The following is a 19,907-nucleotide window of genomic DNA, read 5'->3' on the forward strand; positions in this document are numbered from 1 at the left end:
GAGAAGTGAGAAAATGTAGAAATCAAGGAAAACAGTCAAACAAGACCAAGTAATGATAGTTCAGTCATTAAGCAAAGTCAAGGACCTTTAGTTCCTCCTCAAGGGCTGTAGATAATATTCTGAACTATATCCTGTGAGATGTCTTATAGATGCTACCAGGTGGAGAAGTTTACATGATGACCAGACTGTAGCCATGACTTAAGTTGCCACAATTCCAAGAACTGGCCCCAAGAAATGGAAACAAACTACCCTGGAGCTGAAGGTTAACTGTAAACGATCAAGGTGACACTGATCAGACCACCGATGACCACTTTCAAGATCAAGAGCTGACTGTGCTGTTTCTGCATGTAAGGCCCTCTGTCTATAAAAGCTCTTGCCCACTGACTGTAAATGGTGGTGGGGGAGTTGGCCTTTGGCGAGGTGTCTGCCCGCCCCCTCCCTGGTTGTTGGCATCCAGAATAAAGCAAACTTTCCTTTCCACCAACCTTGACTCTTTATTGGCTTTTGAGTGGTGAGCAGCCAGACCCCACTTTTGGTTACATGGTCAGAAAAGAATCTTCCTTTGGGCATTGAGAATTCCCAGGTTGTGCCCAGGAAATGAACAGGTGTGGGCATGTGTGGGCTGGCATGTGAGACTCAGAGAGGTTTTCCTGGAAATTAGTGTTGGCTTTTCCTGAAAACAACTCAAGAATATCTAGTTAGTGTGATCTGGGTTTCTGGGGGCTTCTGGGTCCACCTCCAGCCACCTTCTGCAGCAGTAAGGCAAAGGGGGAGCCTGAGAGCCCACCAGAAGCCTCAAAGCCAAGCTATGCCTGTCCTGCCCCCATCTTTGGCAGGATTCCTGCACAGGATTCCTGGGGTGGTGATATAAAGTATTTGTGTTGTGTCCAGTTGCTTCAGTCACATCCAACTCTTTGTGACTCCATGAACCATAGCCCACTGGGCTCCTCTGTCCATGGGATTCTCCAGGCAAGAATACTGGAGTGGGTTGTCATGCCCTCCTCCAGAAGATCTTTCCTACTGAGGGACTGAATCCGTGCCTCTTGTGTCTCCTGCATTTCAGGTGTATTCTTTACTGCTTGAGCCATCAGCTGCTAAGTCACTTCAGTTGTGTCCAACTTTGTGCGACCCCATAGATGGCAGCCCACCAGGCTCCCCCGTCCCTGGGATTTTCCAGGCAAGAGCACTGGAGTGGGTTGCCATTTCCTTCTCCAATGCATGAAAGTGAAAAGTGAAAGTGAAGTCGCTCAGTCGTGTCCAACCCTCAGCGACCCCATGGACTGCGGCCTTCCAAGCTCTTCCGTGCATGGGATTTTCCAGGTGAGGGTACTGGAGTGGGATGCCATTGCCTTCTCCTGAGCCATCAGGGAAGCCCATAAAGTATTTAGGGGACGTTATGAATTACCAGGGGCTCAATTCACCTCCTTCCTTCAAATCCAAACTTTACAAAGAGGAGGACAGAGAGAGCTGTTGAAACACTCCAGTCTGGCTTCTTATGGAGGAAACGAACGACACACATCTGAAGGTGATTAATTGTCTTTATTGGAGGAAAACAAGAAGTCATCAATCTCATCATCAGTATGATAGAAATCTTGATATGTGTACATGATTGTCAAGGCAGAGAGTCATTTGCTACACAGGCCCGTTAACAATTTTGCAGTGCCGCAAACCTATGCGGAGTAAACTTCTTGCAGAGTTTATTACATGCATGGAATAAATGCACAGTTTCCCTTCTTTTGGACAAGCATGTTTTTATGGAAAAATTGAACCAATTACAAGCCTAGTAATAATAGACACAGGGACATTCCTGGGTTCAATGTCATAAGCTTTTGGAAAACATGCTCACTGTTGGGAGAGCTGCAAGAAGGACTATGACATTATTGCAGTGACCAGAGCCAATTTAGAAATTGTTCCAAATTTTATTCTGGACAGAATGTACCTTTTGTATAAATATCTTTCAACCTGAATGTGGGGCTAAGATAAATGTTCTCTGGAACTTGCTGCCTGTCTTGCAAAACAAAGATGCTGCAGCAAGGCTGTAGCATTTTTGTCACTACCACCACGTTTTTGCTTTATAACATGTCAAGAGCCTGGCTGCCAGCGCTGCCCCAGCACCTCCTCCCTCAAGTGCAAGGTTACCACGAGGGCCCAGGAACCTCAGTCTGTCCAGATTCAGGTTTTTCTTTGAGAAGTAATTTATCCAGTGTTTGGGGTTTTTGAGTTCCTGGTGATATCTTATCTCTATGACGAAAGCCTCAACACTCCTTTTGTTTTCTTTTTTCCTGTCCATAAGAAAATAAAATCACCTCGAAGTAAAAGAAGTTGGTAAATCATCAGAAGACACAATCATCATATGAGAAGTTCCCTGGAGACCAAAAGGTTAAAAATGGATATGGCGAATGCAGAAGCGGCATTAGTACAAAGGGGGAAATGCAGTAGTCAGTCCCTTTGGTGTAGAGAGAGATACAGACACCAAGAAGCCATTCCACACTTTGTCCACGAAACCAGACCTGGCAGCCACATGCTGCAGGGTTGGCTGCCAAATGAACAGCCTTTGCGTTTGCAGAAGCAGAGGCCCCGGAGCCACAAGCGTGGCTGCTCCTGCTACAAGTGGCAGGGAAGGCGGGAGAGACTGATGCTCCTGCCCGTTGCATCTGGCCCAGAGCAGGAGGTGGGCCAGGTCGCGGCCAGCATGCAGGGCCGACTTCACAGTGGGGCTGGGCTCCTGTGCCTGTGCTGGGCTGCAGATCACACACTGGGTTCAATGCACTGGGACCACACTGAAGGTCAGGGCTGAAGGGGGCTTGGGCCTCCTGCCTTCCTCTTTCTCCTCCCTGCCTTCTGGACAATGTAGAAGTGTCAAGTAATCTCATTGGCAGGTTGGTTTTCTTGGCATCTCTGTGAATTAAGCTCCCCTTTTAGAAATCTGCCCAATTCACCCTTCCTATCTCAACTTTTTCAATTCTGAAAACCAACTGGAACACTCTGTGGCCAACTTGCAGCCCCAACCTAGGACCAGCCCCCTGTCCCTCACAAAGAGTGGTGGGTTACAAACTGGTATATACATTTTTTTTTTTTAAACAAACTGAACAGTGTTTGGTCTGGAATGTGTTTAAGGAAAAGGCCAACTCTGCAGAGTGTAAGTGGACAGAACGGGAAGCAGTATTGTTTCAGAAGAACATGCAAAGGTTTCGTGCATCAGTTGATTCAGAGGACCTTCATTCCATTTGCCAGGACTGATAGTGAGACCCTGGGAAAGAGCACATCTTATTTCCGCTTAGGGAAATGGGAGGAACTGCCCTCTACTGGGCCTTGCTGTCCGTTTTCACAACCAGAGGAAGCCCAGAAGGGAGCTTGTGGAGACCATAGAAAGTTGGGAAGTCAAAAGTGTTGTAGGCGAAACACAGAGGCCATAACCCTCCTTCTCCCACTCTCAAACCTGAAGCAATGGTTCCAGGGTGGCTTCTCCAAGGTGAAGAATCAACACAACCCAGGTCCTGGGTGGGTGAGGGGGCCATGGTGGCCAAAGCCTTAACATACGGAGTTATCTGCACTGGGATACAGTCTTTTCTCACAACACATCAAACCCCAGGGAATTCATCAAGCTGTCACTCCTGCAAAGAAAGGGTCAACCCCTTTCTTTGCAAGGAGGGGTCACTTGCATTCTGTCCCTTTGTCCCTAGTGTTTTTGGCCTTCATTCTAAAGGAGGGGGTCTTCCTCTTCCATTCATAATCTCTTCATAATCATAATCTGGACACCACGGGAGACCAATGAACAGGATGAGATTAGTGCTGTAAGTAGGCTGAGCCGGGGGCACAGGTGTCACATGCCTTTCACCAGCTCATGCTCCCTGAGTGCCAGAGACTTGTCTGGTCAGCTCTAAGTCCAACTGCCCAGTTCCCTGGACGCTACACTCAGAGCCAGCTGAAGAGCTGGGACTTGCTCAAAAGTCTGTCAGGGCCACACTTGGGTGCACGCTCTCTGTTTCAGAAAACACTAGCCTCCCTGATGGCCTCATGGATGAGATGAAGCTCAGGGAAGTGAAGGAGAGACAGGAAGGCAGCTAAGAGCAAGACCATTCGAAGACACTCTTTCAAATAAGAAAAATAACCCACTTGCTCTGAGGAGGTGAAGAGACCAAATTGGTGGGGGTGGGGGGTGTTGGAAGGAAGCCTGTGATGAAGTCCATGGTCCATCCTTAGCCTAGCCACAGGCACTGGCCTTGAGGGGATGGGTAAGCCGGGTGCCCCTATGAAAAGCTCAGCTTCTGTTGGTATAATCTGACATCAGTGAGGGTCCTAGGGCTCGACCACTCCACTTGGCAGGTGTACCAAAAGGCATATTCCGAGTTCTCTTCCCGTGTTGTAATCAAGTGTAAATAACACGGTTGAAAGAGAACCTCTGTTTTTTAACTGCTAATCCTCTCTGAGCAGAGAAGCTTTTCCACGTGGGGCTTATTTTCTCCTCTTCCTAAAACAATGGGGAAAAAACCTGAGTCTGGTGGCATCCAGACAGCAGAGATTCACCTGATGTCAAGTTCAACAAAACTCTACTTTTAGGCTGAAACAGCCACTATCTTCTTGCAGTTTGGTACTGAGACCTGATGTGGCCAACCATGGCCAAGAGCTGACCCCAAATCACAAAGAGACACCTGCAACCTGCCCGTCTTTCAGCTCTTCTGCACTTTTCAGGTAGGACATATTTTCAAACTAATTGCCTAGAACATGCATCCCATATTTCAGCTCCAGAAAATAATTCACCACCCATAAATCTGGCTCCAGATGCTGCTTTCCAAGTGAAAGTGACTGTGTAGTGCACAGTTCAAGGAGCTGGTAACTATTTGGGCACACATTCTAAGTATCAGATTCAGGCAAATTATCACCCTTCCTCCATAACATCTAAGTACTTCTCCTCTTATACTGTGAAACTTGGATCTTCCATTACACTTGTTAGTAAGCAACATTCTACTAACTTCCTGGGAGACATGCCTCAGTTTTCTGATTCTGTTTATAATATTCATGCTATTGTCCTTCAAATGAGGCAATACTTGCTTCTTAACTGAGTCTTCTGTCATTTTATAGACATTTCCAGGTTTGTTACAAATTTTGAAGAGTAACAGCTTGATTTCCACTCTGGATACACGTGTGGCAGATGTCAAGTGGGATTCCTGTCAAGGGGCTGAGTGTCTATGATGTGGTGGACATGGGGTGGACCAGATGCCTGTCTTTCCAGCAGCTCTTACACCCAGCTGCACTGCTGTCCTGAAGGAGGCAGAATGCAGCTGTTAAGCCTCATAACACTGTGTGTGTGTGTGTGTGTGTGTGTGTGTGTGTGTGTGTGTGTGTGTGCTGAGGGGGCCATCACTGAATATTTGGCCTACACCCAGGCAAAGGTGTAGAAGTGACAAAGACAGCCTGACCAACAGGATCCGCTGAGTCTGACTATCTGCGGGAGAAGAGCACGAGGAGAAGGGAAGTCATGGGACCATCAAGAAGACATGCAGGGACCCACTGCAGCTTGAGGCCGACTGTGCGGATGCAGACTCAGGGCATCGTGTGGGCACGAGGGCTGAGGGAGGGCTTTTGCATCTGGCACCACCTGCTCGCCTCTTCATGACAGCATCTTGGAACTCTCGTGGAGAAGCGCTTTGTCCTGGGTTTCACACTGTGCTCGCTCTATCCTGCACATCCGTCCACCACGTGGGTGAACAACGTGGCCCAGTTTTCCTGGGACACTGCTGGTTTGAAAGTCCTATATCCTGGGAAATCCTTCAGTCCTGGGAAACCTGGGACCACTGGTGACCCCACGATCTCAGATCTTTGGTTTGGGGATTCCCTTCGTCAGAGGGATGGCTTTGCATGCCAGCTGGGCCTGGCTGGGGTGGTCTCTGGTTGTCACTGCAGTGTCCCACTGGCTGGGCAGGTCACCTCTCCTCACCACCTCACATCAAAGGGGTCTTTTCCAAGGTCATTGCCCTCTCTTCCTCTCTCCGGATCCTCACCCTCTAAGAACAGCATAAACACTCGCAGAAACAACCGGTGTGAGCTGGAGGCTATTCGCAGTTGTAAGATTAGAAATGCATTTTTAAAAAACAGAGAGATCAATTTTAAAACTGCATAGCTGGGCTTTCACATGCCACCCTCCTCGTGAGAAAGGAGAGCTGTGTGAGAAATTTGCTCCAAATAAAATGGCATCGTGCTCTTTCTGTGCGGGAGGCTCTGAAATTTTTGCTGGGGGAGAGGGGTCATCTCCTTCATCACAAGTCTAGCCTTTCATCTTGGGGGAGTAGGCGTCTTCATTTCTGACCACCGACGGCCAGAGGCCCCAGGGTCTCCAGTTGGAGAGGGCTTCACTGGAGGAGCTGCCAGGCAAGGTTTTCTGCAGGTGCCCTCCCACAGGCTCCCCAACTCCCAGGGAGAAAACAGGCCTGCAGAAGAGGTGAGTTATCTTCTCAGAGAACTGCCCCTCCAAGGAACAAAGGGAGACAAGGGGAAGGAATTGAAGTAAAGTGCACTCTTCACCTTGGAGACAGATTCTCGATCAATCCTCTATTAGAATTTTAAAAAATACTTTTAAATTCCCTTTGAAGGAAAAAAAAAAATCTCTTAAAGATTAACATAAAATTCTACTACCGACAAGCAAAAGATACAGGTCATGGAAGTAAGAAGTATAGCTTGAAAGGACACATTTCTTAAAAGGAAAAAACAAACAAACCCTAATGCACAATATTTACCAATACTTAAATAATCCAGTTGAAACCTTTTTTTTTTGTCATGAATGAAAAAATACAACATAGACGGTTACCTCTACTGAGAAGAGCGGGAAGGACAGGGCTTGGGGAGAGGAACTGAGAAAGTCCGTTCTGTTAGAGCTTTGCGAGATTCATATGTACAGCACCAGATCCTATTAAGTCAGCTCCCTTGAGTCAGTACAGTTTGTGAGAAATGAACACTTCAGAATTGCAGTATAAAATATGGCCATAAAAAAACTGCTGTCTTCCAGTCCTGTGCAGGGAGGCGCACCATGCAAGGTGGGATCGCTCTGGAGTGGCTGGTGGCGCTGGTGGCCCCCGGGGGCCCCCTTCCCTGGCCCGGCCCCCCGGGCCCCACCTCCGGGGCCAGTCACTTGCTTCCAGAGTGCACTGTCGTCACAGTGGTGGGCCTCGGTCTCCGATCTGCTCCCACTCCTGAGACCCCGGACGCAGAGGACACGAAACTACAGAGCGTGGAGGATGTCAGACCTGCAGGGGTCAGCGGACACAGAAGTTCAAAGCTTTAGAAGAACGTACTCACTCCCTCTTCCCACTGCAAGGGTTTGTTGGGGTGGGGGGAAAAAACTTTGAGGCCCTTGCTTCTAAACTTTTACCTACCCACAGGAAAACATCTGCAAGGATCCCAAGTCGTCTTAGGGACTCGTCTTCCCTCCTTGCTTCCACATAGCAATGATAACTGTGTTGTATTTGGATACATCATGGTTTAGCTACCATAACAGGATGGCTTCCATTTACTGAGCATTTACTACATACTAGGCATCAGGCTAGGTATTAAACACATGTGTGTGTGTGTGTGTGTGTGTGTGTGTGTGTGTGTGTGCTAAGCTGCTTCAGTCATGCCCAACTCTTTGTGACCTATGGACTGTAGCCTGCCAGGCTCCTCTGTCCATGGGATTCTGTGGGCAAGAATACTGGAGTGGGTTTCCATGCCCTCCTCCAGGGGATCTTCCCCACCCAGGGACTGAACCCGCATCTTTTATGTCTCCTGCATTGGCAGGTGGGTTCTTTGCCACAAGCACTGCCTGGGAAGCCCAGTGAATATGTACTGTCTTCATAAGAACTGTTTATTTCTTACAACAGTGCTGGGAAAGCAGTGGCTTTAAGAGCGAATAAAGAATGACCCCAGCTTGCTGTGTGCTCTGGACTTTTGGCTAAGAAGCATCTGTGACCCAGGATACACTGACTTAGTCCTGCATGAATTGGCAGCCCCCCAGTCTAGAACAATTCCTGACATGCTGCACCTCCCCAGGCAGATGCTGGCATCAGAAATGTCCTGTTGTGGAATGATCTTAGCTGTGACAGTGTACCACCCACCCTTGCCACCATGAACCCGTGAGCACAAACACACGGACGCCGTAAAGTAAATGACCATGATGGCTGTGCTGTCAGAGCCACTGTCTGAATCTTCAAATAAACAATAGGTTGTGGGGTTTCCTTTGACCAGAAGGTGGAAAGGATTTGCACTGAAATGTAAATTGGGCCTAAAGCAGTGTGCAATTGTGTCAGAAAATGCTCAGTGGAGGTATCCTGGGAGGACTTTAGGGCTGGATGTTCAGAAATGAGATTCAAGGATTATTTAAAGATGAAGGGAACTGTTTTTTGAGGCAAACAGGAAGGAAGCGTCATGCCCAGGGTGAGACCAAGCTGAAGGGTTTCAATGAAGGAAATTCTTCAGGGCAGATGAGAGGTTCCCTGGTGGCTCAAAGGGAAGGAATCCACCTGCCCGTTCAGGACACACCTGAGTCGGGAAGATCCCTTGGAGAAGGAAATGGTAACCCATACCAGTATTCCTGCCTGGGAAATCCCATGGGCAGAAGAACCTGGCAGACTACAGTCTATGGGGTCACCAAAGAGTTGGACACGGCTTAGTGACTACACAACAACAAGCGGGGCAGATGAGCCCGTGGAAAAGCCCAGCGAGTAAGGTGAACGTGTAGAGTGGGGACTGGGAGAGAAAAATAAGGAGGCTGTGCACGTGTCCTCGGCGATGTATTGTTCCACACAAAGATGGAGGACAAGGAAACATTAGTATGGGTTGGCCAAAAATCTGGTTCAGCTGTAACATATTATGGAAACATATTATGGAAAAACCTGAACCAACTTTTTGGCCAACCTAATATCTTTACTCTGATCGCAAAGCCAACACACTTCAAATAAATTAGCTCAAATGGTCATCCAATAATACGTTTTAAAAGTCAGTGAGACCCAGGCTGTCATGAGTCTCTGTCATCGGTCCCTAAGGGTGACGCCCAACGAGAAGCAAGTCAGATCATAAGGAGATGCATCAGAAGTGTCGGCTTCCGTTCACACATGGCGGGTGGGACTTGAGCCACTGATGTCTCATCTCGACATGGAAATACTAGGACTTAGGGTTACATAGATATTAAATAATTAAAATTTTAAACTATTTTGAAAAACAGTGTGCTAGAGTTGTTGGGAGTGTTAATGAATTGAGTATTAACAGTGCCTGACACACTTACTGTGAAAGTGTTAGTGGCTTAGTCGTGTCCACCCATGGTCTGTCCATGGAATTCTCCAGGCAAGAATACTGGAGTGGGTAGCCATTTCTTTCCCCGGGGGATCTTCCCGACCCAGGGATCGAACCAGGGTCTCCTGCATTGCAGGCAGGTTTTTTAACCATCTGAATTACCAGGGAAGCCGGACACACAGTAGGTACTCAGCAAACCAGAGTCCCCTTTTCTCCCTACCAGATCTGCCTCAAACACCAGTTGGAAAGCTCTGTTTTTGCTACATACGCACAATCTTTTTGGCTGGCCAGACTGAGGCTGCTCGAAACACTTGCATTTGAACTGTCCAGGCTGCTGCCAAGATGTAGTTTTCTCATATGTCTCACGACGGCCGTGGCGTTAAACGCTTGCTGATATTTCAGAAAGAGGAAAAGCAGACAAAATATTTCAGCTAATTAGAAAAGCCTCAGGCTGTCTCCTATCATGTCTCTTGTTACCCTCAGCAGTTTAACTTCTGAAAACATTCTCATGAACCTCTAGAAAGGAAACTTATGTTGCCGCTTCTTCCAAAAGTACATTCATCCTTTGACCCTCTCTCCCCCCATCAAAATACATTTTGGAGATGACGAGAATATTTTTCTTCTGACATAATAATGTAAACTGCAGAATAAATGTAAACCAATTCTCTCCATAATTCCGAAGTGACTTCTAGAATAAAAAGCATATTGTAATAACGCAGTACCTTAACATCTTATTTTTAAGAGTTTTCATTTCTGATTATTGGTGTTTTTGTCCTAAATAACAGCATTTCCTGTGAATAAAGTAGTTCAATGGAATTATTATCTGCATAGTGTCTACTTGTTGGCTGTCATGGAAAAATAGCCAGCTCTTAATTACCCATGCTTATGAGGACACAGGCTAATAGTTTCAGTCCATCACATTTTTACTGGAATGTAGTGATAAGTTCAATTGAGATTTCCTGTTTCCCTTTTCCATTTTTATATCACTTTTTAATACGAGTCAATTCCTCAAAGTTCCAGCAAAGTGAAGAAAGACAACAGAGATTTCTTAGGAAACTGCAAATGAGGAAGTGCTGGCAATATTGCTGTTTCTGGGTCTCAGAAGGAAGACATTAAATCATATACTTTATCCTTCTCACACCACGATGCTCTCTCTTCAAGTCTTCACCTTTACTACTTAAAATCAGCACCATTATTTGGGTGAGGTTCTGGGAATTTTCATCAGACCTCCTGGGTGAGAACAACCTTTAGAAAGAAGAAGCCCTCCACCCATAGGGCAGGTCTGAGTGGTCAAGTTCACTGGGGATAGAGGAAATAAGGACTTACTCTCCACTTGCTTTTGGCGAAGTTCTTCCGGATCTGGGCGCTGACCGACTCGTGGATGTTTTTGCTGAGGGCTGTGTCACCAGCGATCCTGAAACCAACGCAAAGATGCTTCTTCAGAAGGGTTTTGTAGGCGGTGGGGTGGCGGGCGGGTGTGGGCTCTGACACGGGGTCCCATGCTTTCTTGGCAAAGCCGTGTCCTGTCCCCTTTGCAGGTTTGCTAAGAGGGGGGCCTGTACCCCCACGGCTCTGGTTGGAATGTTCACAGTCCACGACCACCGCGCTCCGAGCCCCGACCCACCTCCTCTCTGCACCCCTCCAGGCTTGGGCAGCACCTCCATGGTAGACCGCTCGGCCTGGCTTCCCCTTCCCCCTTTGTCACCGCCATTCCTACAGCTTCAGAGTCCACATGGACCACACAACCTGAGCTCAGCTCCCCTCCCTTTCCCCCAGCTTTCTACCTGCTAGGCCTCACCGCTGAGATGGCAAGCAGGTCCGCCAGCTGGTCTGACCTCCCAGCTTCCTCCCACCGGCCCCGCTCCCTGGCATCACCAGAGCCTCTGATCCACGGACCACTCACCATCCCAGGCCCAGCACTCCATTCTGACTCTATCCCGGCTAGGCTAAGTTCCGCCACGTTCCACTCTTGCTCCCGCCCTCGGGGCCCCTGATCTGCTCTGTACGCGGTGACAGGGACCCAGTCTCAGCTCAGCCCTGACTGGCACACCTTCTCCTGCATTTCCTTGAGAAGTCCTCAGAACTGCAAGGACCACGCCCCCCAGATCCCACTGGGTCCCTGACATCACTGGGCAATCTTGATGTTGTTCCTGCTTGACCTTGGCTTTCTATTCCAGGGAAGAAGGGTAGGCTTGGTCTTTGCCTCCTACCCTTGGAGTCCCGCTCATCCTGTCACTTCCTCCCTCTGCTCTGCCACACCTCTCCTCTCTTTCTTCCCCACTTCCCTCCTCCCCCCGACCCCCCAATCTGTTCTTGCGCCTCCCTCTTTTCTCTGGGCCTGCAGTCTCCTGTCTCACTGATGGCCTGGGGGTCTCTCCAGCCCATTCCTCTCCCTCAACACCAGCCTCACTCGACATTCGACCCCCACCACCATTCTCTGGCAATCTCACAGGAAACTGTTCTGTTTAGTCTTTTCTGGGCTTGAATCCACCCATCTTCCTTTTCTCTTAGCACCAAACTATTCAATTCTAAGCTGACTAATGATGCTTCAGAAATAATTTCTTGGATTTTGGAAAAGTTAAGGGGCAGACAGATGCCGGGGACACTGACCATCCTTTCTGGCTGGAGGGTGACCTGTGGGTGAGGGAGTCGGCCGGGTCTCAGACTCAGATAGCCCGGGACACAGGCCAGCTTGGACACAGACTGCTGTGTCCATTCACTTCAGGACATGAAAGGAAGAAACCGCCGCTGTATGAAACACATTCCCACCACCAGCTCCTCCCATTAGAACTGAAAACATGGCTGGTGCGCTCTGGAAAGGAAGTCTGTGTCAGGCTGGGTCTAAGTTAGAATACAGTCTCATATCCCAGCTCAGTGCAAGGCCCCCTCAGTAGACTCCTCTGGTTTTCCCAGCAGGGCTTAAAATACACATCTCAGATGACACTCAGAAATGAACCTAAGCCAGCAAGGTTTCCATTTCCTTTTCCACTTTTTTTTTTTTTTTAAGTGAAGTATAGTCCCCATGGACTGTGGCCTGCCAGGCTGCTCTGTCCATGGGATTCTCCAGGCAAGAATACTAGAGTGGATCCCCTTCTCCAGGGTATCTTCCCAACCCAGGGATCGAACCCTGGTCTCCTGCATTGCAGGTGGATTTTTTTTTTTTTTTTTTTTACCATTTGAGCCACCAGGGAGGCCCTAGGTTTCCATTTTCAACAACTGTCAATAGCCCCCTTTCCCCAGACACATGTCAGTGAAGGGCAATATCTGAATGAACAAACCCGAAGAAGCAGACGTGTCATGAAGCCTCTTCTCCTGGAGGGCTCATGTGCTTCCTCCTGCGCCTCTTGTAACAGCTACATCCTCAGAAAAGAATACCAATTCTACGTGTCGTTGGCCAACTCTTTCTTGGAAACCTGGGGGCAGAAGTGGCCGGAAAGATGGAACTCCTTGGACTGAGCACTGCTGCAAGGCAGAGTCCTCTCCAAACCAAACAGGCTGGGCAGGGGTGTCAGGGAGACGCCCTTCCCTGTGGGTGAGCCCAGCTGAGAGGGACAGAAAACGCAAATCTTCAGTTGTTCTAGTAAAGTCCTGTGCTCACTTCCCAAAGTGCCCAGGCATGCTGCCACTGGCGAAGGACCCAGCAGGACAGACAGTGGCCCAGAGGCCCTTGTTAAACATCCGGCTTGGAGGTGAAGCCAGCCATCTCGGCTCATGACAGCTCATGACCACCTTCCTCAAACAAGCATCATTCCCAGCAGCCAGGAAGTTCCCCAGGATAACGTGGGATGCTCAGCGCTCCCAGCTTCAGCCTCGTTCACTGGCAAAACCAGAGGCACAGAACCTGAGAACTAGAAGGGACCTGGGATGTCACCTCGATTGTCCTAGGAACTGAACAACACCTCAGATACAGAAGAATTTCCTGATGATTCTGTACACACAGGTAAAGCTACAGGCACCTCTATTTCATCCGGGTCTCCGACTCTCTCTCGCTTCCCAGTGTCTGCCTCTAGACTAACAAGGGAGATGGCATTCACATCAATCATGCTGTGTCAGGTCTGCCTGGCTCTTTCTCACCACACACAGATCATCAAACTCCTCTCCTTGCCTTTTGGTGCTTTGATATCTTGTATACAGCCTATTCTGGGCTTCCCAGGTGGTTCAATGATAAAGAATCCACCTGCCAGTGCAGGACACACAGGTTCAATCCCTGGGTTGGGAAGATCCCCTGGAGAAGGAAATGCAACCCGCTCCAGGATTCTTGGGATTTCCCTGGTGGCTCAGATGGTAAAGCTCAGATTGTCTGCCTACAATGCGAGAGACCTGGGTTCAGTCCCTGGGTTGGAAAGATCTGGAGAAGGAAATGGCAACCCACTGCAGTATTCTTGCCTGGAAAATCCCATGGACAGAGGAGTCTGGCAGGCTACACTCTCTATGGGGTCGCAAAGAGTCGGACGCAACTTCACTTTCACTTTCCAGCATTCTTGCCTGAGAAATCCCATGGACAGAGGAGCCTGGCAGGCTATAGTCCACGGGGTTTCAAAGGAGTCAGACACGACCAACCAACCAAAAAATAACAACAGTCTGTTCTATTAGTACCTACATAGCTCTGATTGTGCGTTCTTGTAACCACTTGCTCAAGACAGGCTTGGTGATGCCTAGTGTGTCTCCCAGACCCCTGGGATCCTTCCCAGTTCCTGCAGTTGCCGCAGCTCAGCTGCCTGAAGCCCCGGGGAAGGGAGGGGTCTCCATGAACACTGAGGACAGCGCTTCAGATGCCCCCTGGCTGGGCCAACACAACAATGTCCCCCCAGGAGGGAAAACTGCTGTTGCCCTGGGGACTGGCTGAGTGTCACCTGGGATCACCTGAGGTCACCTGCTGACCCTCAGGATCATCACTATAGTTTGCTTGTCACTGAAACTGGAGGCAGAGGCTCAGAACAATCCAAATGAAGTAAACAAACCTCATCAAGGTGCTTCCCTGTCACTGGGACTGGATTCCCATCCTGCCGTTGTCTGCTCTTTAGCCATCAGCCAGCACTCGGTTGGCTCCCAACTATCCATCACTTAGAGGAAGGCGAGGCCTCCCGTGCGGGGCTGGGGAACATATGCTGAGATGGGCTGACTGCCCTCTGCAAGGACAGCTTGGAAAGGAACCCTGTCCTGCCTGGAGGGGTCTGTTTTGAGGCTAAGGGGAGGCCCTGCCCTAGCCAAGCCAACAGGCCTTGGCTCAGTGGGAAGAGCAAGTGCAGAGTGCGAGATGATGCTCTCTGGGTGTCATCTGTGTACTGGGACCACGGTCTCCAGAACAGGGATGCTGGTAAAGCCACATCTCACATCCTGCAAGCTCTCAGCTGAATCCGTGTTTTCAAGTTGCCTGGGCAGTGTTACATATGAGAAACAGGTATATTGTAAATGCAGGTGTTTCTGGAATGCTTGAGTCAAACCATCTGTCTTTACCATTTTCTGACACTTGACTTTCTGGGAATTCTGAAATGCACAGTAAGAATTATAAAACATGGGGGAAAAAACCCTATCTCTGAAGTAAGGAGGCATTTATTTGTGCAGCTCACATGCCAATACATCTCAATGTGACCCAGGCTGATGACCCTGAAGTCATCTCAGACTTGACCTCTTTCCTGAGCTCCAGACTCATTCTGCAAAGCACCCACCAGAACAGATCTGCATCAAGATGACACAGCACCCTCATTCTCTTTTACTCCAGCCCGCCTGTTCCCACAGCACAGCATCCTCCCAGCCCCTTGAACTGGATAATCTGGAATAACCTCACCGCTTCACGGGTCAGCGCGGGACCCGTAGCTTCCCCACCCCTGGCCTGTCTCTGCCCCCTCCCTGCATTCCTGGGACACTGGGCAGACCACCTCCACCCTCCTGGGGCCAGCCCTCTCCACGTGACTGCTCAATAGTCCCCAATCCTGCTGCCAGGCTGAGGTTTTGAAAATGCAAATTTGATCACTCAGCTTAAAACCTGTCTGGGGTCCCCACTGCCCAAAAGCAGAAGAATTCCAATAGATTGGAGATTATTAGGTACTCTTCTTCACATGGATTATCTCATTTGCTCCCTTGAAAATCCCTCTAGGATATATACCACTGTTATTTCCCATCTCAGAGCCATAGGCGAGGCCCAAAGTTTAAAGAGCTGGCTCACACAGCACAGCCCGAGTCCAGGACTGGGGTCCACCGGGCCCAGCTGAAGCTCACGCCAGAACCTGCTGGGTCTCTCCTTTACAGTCTCATCTTTCAGTGCTCCCCGTCCACTCTCACTAAACGCTGCAGCTTCATGGATGGGTGTACAGTGTAAGCCCCCAGGCCTGGCCCAGGAGGCTCATGCAGCCTGGAATCCCTGCCCCACCCTAGGTGGCCTGATGACAGGCTTTTCAGAGCACAAGGCGGGCATCTCTGTGAAGTCCTGCTGGATTCTCAGCCCTGCCTTGCCCCTCTGCCAACATCGACAGTCCGCATATTGTACCGGCTGTTTTACTACTCCTGGCCTTTGTCTAAAAAAGGAGGCTCATGATGCTTTAATAAGAGAGCTTAATGACGCATTTGCTACGTGCCAGATGGGCTAAACCCTCTATGTGTGCACGTGATCTCAGACACTGCTTCTTACATTGACCCCCAAAACTAGGTACCGTCATCCTCACTTGAAAGATGAGAAAATTAAGGCTCAGAGAAGTATAAACCCAAAGTCACCAGGTTCAACCCTAGTAAGTGGCACAGAAGGTGGCTTCAGGCTTCCCTCGTGGCTCAGAGATTAAAGTGTCTGCCTCCAATGCGGGAGACCCGGGTTCGACCCCTGGGTTGGGAAGGTCCCCTGGAGAAGGAAACGGTAAACCACTCCAGTACTCTTGCCTGGAGAATCCCATGGACGGAGAAGCCTGGTAGGCTACAGTCCACGGGGTCGCAGAGAGTCGGACACGACTGAGCGACTTCACCTTCAGGGCACCACAGGAAATGTAGTCCAGGATGTCATAAACTATCCATTCATCCCACTGGAGACGACGAAACACTAACTTGAAAAGCATCTTAAAAGAAAAAGAACATATAACCTCAATCTACTTACTGGCTGAGTAATAAGCTCAAGGAATAAAACTCCGCTCTTAAAGCCTCCTTGGGGGATTACCTTCAATAAAAATGAGCCTAAAATATTTCACATAAAGTGAAAAAGCTACAGCTATTTCTTGTGCATCTGTCATTAGTGCCTTCAGAGACCGTGTCCTCCAAGGTTGGGTGGGGAAAGGAAGAAAGCGCTGGCCCCACGGAACGCCAAGCCTCACCCGTGGTTTTCACAGTGGAGACCCAGCCGACTGGCCCCTCGAGTGGGTGACGTTCTTACCATGGGTGCCGAGCTGCCTGCTCGCATGTGTATCTTTTATTCGGATCTTTCTCCATCAGGTTCCGAATGAAGTCTTTTGCTGTTCAAAAAGAAGGTGCATGGAGAGGAATCAGTGTGTGGCCTGAGATGTGACAATAAGATACCAGTGGGTCTTTGGGAGTATCAAGGGTACCACGACAAATATGAGACCAGCCTTCCACAGCCACTAGGGAGCTGGGACAAAAGGCAGGCAGCACCAGCGTTCGGGGAAAAGAGAAGCTGAGATCTGAGGTTCTGAGTGGTGACGCAGTGAACGAGGAGGCAGCTGAGCCTGGCCTGGGACCCGCCTCCTGGCTCGGAGTCCCTTCCTGCCGGCAGGCAGCGAGTGGTACCTGTGGTCCAGGGAAGAGATGAACAATCCTTGTCACCAGGTGCCCCTCACTCAGCTCACCGCTGCCTCAGGGAGCTGTTTCGTTGATGTCTTCTCCATGTTAAGACATCACGGATTCAACGAAATCGCCCAAGCACCCACTAGGCTCCCCAGGGCTTGGGTCAGCCCTGGGGTTGCGGACACACAGCCCGCCAGAAGCGCCCCCTGCAGCCCCCGAGGGTGACGACAAACAGCGAGCAGGAAGTGCTGAGGCAGGAGGTGTGCCCTGGCGGAGGAGGAACTGCTTGGAGGCCCAGCAGTGGGTGTGGCCTGGGCAGGACACTGAGCGCGTGGGGGTGGGGGAGGGGCTGGGTCCCAGAACTGGGGGACATGTGCCGGGGGGAAATCTGTCACCTTGGGGGCCCAGCAGCTCACTGCCCGCAGGACTGGACTTCTGGGGGACAGCTGTGCCCTTCCCAGCTCAGAAGTAAACTAGTCCTCATGCGGCCCTTTCCTGAAAGTCTTGGAGGACCACAGTCCCATCCCAGGTTTTAGAAGACTGAGGAAGAAAGCAAGGCATTTCCAGTTAGGAGGAAACAGTGCAAGTGTGTGATGTTTGGATAGGTGGTTCATTATTTCATTTGATCCTTATACCACCTGCCAGAGTGAGGGAGTAGTGTCACCATCCTCCTCTGTTAGGGAGGAAGGTGAAGTTAGAGACGTTTGATCTGCTCCTGTGGGCCTTGGGTTTGATTGTTCTCCCTGAGGGGGAAATGGTGAACTTCCCTGGCAATGTTTCCTGTGGCACAGTAGCTGAGGTGCGGGCTCTGGCTTGAAGGTATGGGTTCAAACCCCAGCTCTGTCACTTACTACCTGCGTGGCTTCAGTCAGGTTATTTCACCTTCTGGGGTCTCAGTTTCCTTATCTGTCAAATGGGGCTAAAAGGACTCCCCACCTGACAGGTTGTCCTGTCCCAAGGACTGGGTGAGCTAGCACACATCTGGAGCTCACGGTTCTTAGCACACAGTAAGCGCTCAATAAACACGAGCTAACACTGTCTCCTGGAGTTTATGAGTCTGAGTAAACTTTGGAAGGTGGTGAAGGACAGGGAAGCCTGGCATGCTGTGGTCCATGGGGTCGCAAAGAGTCGGACACGACTGAGCGAGTAAACCAACAGCAAACACGGTCTCACTCCAGAGCACCCAGAGCAGCGTGTGGCCGAGCAGGGCAGGAGTGAGTCCCCGGCCCAGCCCGGCTGGGACACATGGCCCAAGCCTCTCCTCGCTCACAACTCAATTCAAAGTGTTAGCTCAGGACCATTCTGAGCCCCCAGGGCCTGTCGGAGACGGAGGTGATCTGGGTGTAGGGGTCCCCGAGCCATGAGACCTACCCGAGTCGGAGATGTCATCCCAGTAGGGGGAGTCGAACTCATATTCCGCCTTGAGGATCTGCTCAAAGAGCTTGGAGTCGTTTTCGTCATAGAAAGGAGGGTAGCCGCAGAGCCTGGAAGACAAGAAGGCGTAAGGATCTGAACCGGCTGTGGAACCAGCTCCACGTGGTGGCTCGACGTCCGGCTGGAGGAAGAGCTGTCTTCGCTCGAGTGGAGAAACCTGCCCTGAGTGTGCTGCACACACAATCTCAGCCAAGAATCCGAACCTCCCATGGGTTCACATGGCACAGAAGTTCACAGGCAGCAAAAAGAGTTAACCCAGGTGGTGACAGAGGGTGAACATGTACACTGAATTCATCTTAAACGTTTCTGATCTTACTCCCCGTGATATCATCCCCAGTAGAAGACAGGTTAAGGAAACAAACAGAAGATATGTTCAGTGTACTCTATAGAGAGCTTCCCTGGTGACTCAGCAATAAAGAATCTGCCTTCACTGCAGGATATGCAGGTTAGATTCCTGGGTTGGAAACGTCCCTTAGAGGAGGGTATGGCAACCTTCCTCTAAGGGATTCCAGTATTCTTGCCTGGAAATCTCATGGACAGAAGAGCCTGGCGGGCTACGGTCCATGGGACTGCAAAAGAGCCGGACATGACTTAGGGACTAAAATGAAAACAAATACATTTTAGAACCCTTCCAGGTTCACTTTATTTAATCAGAGCAAAATAGGGAAATTTTTACAAACCTGAGTAACCAAGTTGCCATAAGCGGCCCCCAAACGCACAGTTTCACCCTACCACATCCAACCTGGGTATCTGAAAGGTTACAGTTTCTCCCATTAACATGTAATAAGCAGAAGCTGACATAAGTTATAATACCATAACCTTTTCCCCAATAAACCCTTAAAATTGAATTTTCAAAGATAATCTAGGTCCAGTGGTTAGGACTTGGAGCTTTCACTATAGTGGGCCTGGGTTCCATTCCTGATCAGGGAACTGAGATTCCACAAGTTGTGAGGGGCAGGCAGTCCAAAAAAAAAAATTATTTAGGATGTTGGTAGAGAAAACTTCTAGTTCTAGAGATACTGACAGTCACAATAGGGAATTTTTATTAAATACCCATAAAGCAACTCGTGCCATGAAACTGTGGGTTCTCCCGCCCAGGTCTGCTACCAGCTCTGATGTGACCTTCACCACTAATAGGCCAGTGATACATTTTTCTGGACCAAGATGTCCTCATCTAAACACAAAGAGGCCAGACTGGAAAATTCCTAACATTTTTTTGGCTTTAAGATGCTGCGGCTCTGTGCTGCCTTCTCCCAATTTGTTTGGCTGGCTGTGCGTGCGTGCATTCTAAGTTGCTTCAGTCATGTTAGACTCTTTGCGGTCACATTAGACTCTTTGTGACCCCATGGAATATAGCCCACCAGGCTCCCCTGTCCATGGGATTTTCCAGACAAGAATACTGGAGTCGGTTGCCACTGGCCTCCTCCAGGAGATCTTCCTGACCCAGGGATTGAACCCTTGTCTCCAGCATCTCCTGCATTGGCAGGTGG

General features: G+C 49.7%; 1 protein-coding gene across 2 annotated transcripts in view; it reads right to left on the reverse strand.

Moving 5' to 3' along the window:
• Positions 1-1,520: 1,520 nt before the first annotated feature.
• Positions 1,521-19,907, reverse strand: part of CAMK1D (calcium/calmodulin dependent protein kinase ID) — a 401,474-nt gene continuing 383,087 nt past the window's right edge. The window contains exons 7-11 of one of the 2 annotated variants that reach the window (XM_061435695.1): positions 18,355-18,467; positions 16,616-16,694; positions 10,588-10,675; positions 9,534-9,651; positions 1,521-7,241 (exon numbers count right to left, since the gene is read on the reverse strand). In XM_061435695.1, coding sequence (XP_061291679.1) covers positions 7,123-7,241; positions 9,534-9,651; positions 10,588-10,675; positions 16,616-16,694; positions 18,355-18,467 — 517 coding nt within the window. In that variant the 3' untranslated portion in view covers positions 1,521-7,122. Of the gene's footprint in view, positions 7,242-9,529; positions 9,652-10,587; positions 10,676-16,615; positions 16,695-18,354; positions 18,468-19,907 lie in introns of both variants that reach the window. The other variant, XM_061435696.1, reaches the window with a different exon arrangement.

The sequence above is a fragment of the Bos javanicus genome, chromosome 13 (assembly GCF_032452875.1).
Source record: "Bos javanicus breed banteng chromosome 13, ARS-OSU_banteng_1.0, whole genome shotgun sequence".
NCBI lineage: Eukaryota > Metazoa > Chordata > Mammalia > Artiodactyla > Bovidae > Bos > Bos javanicus.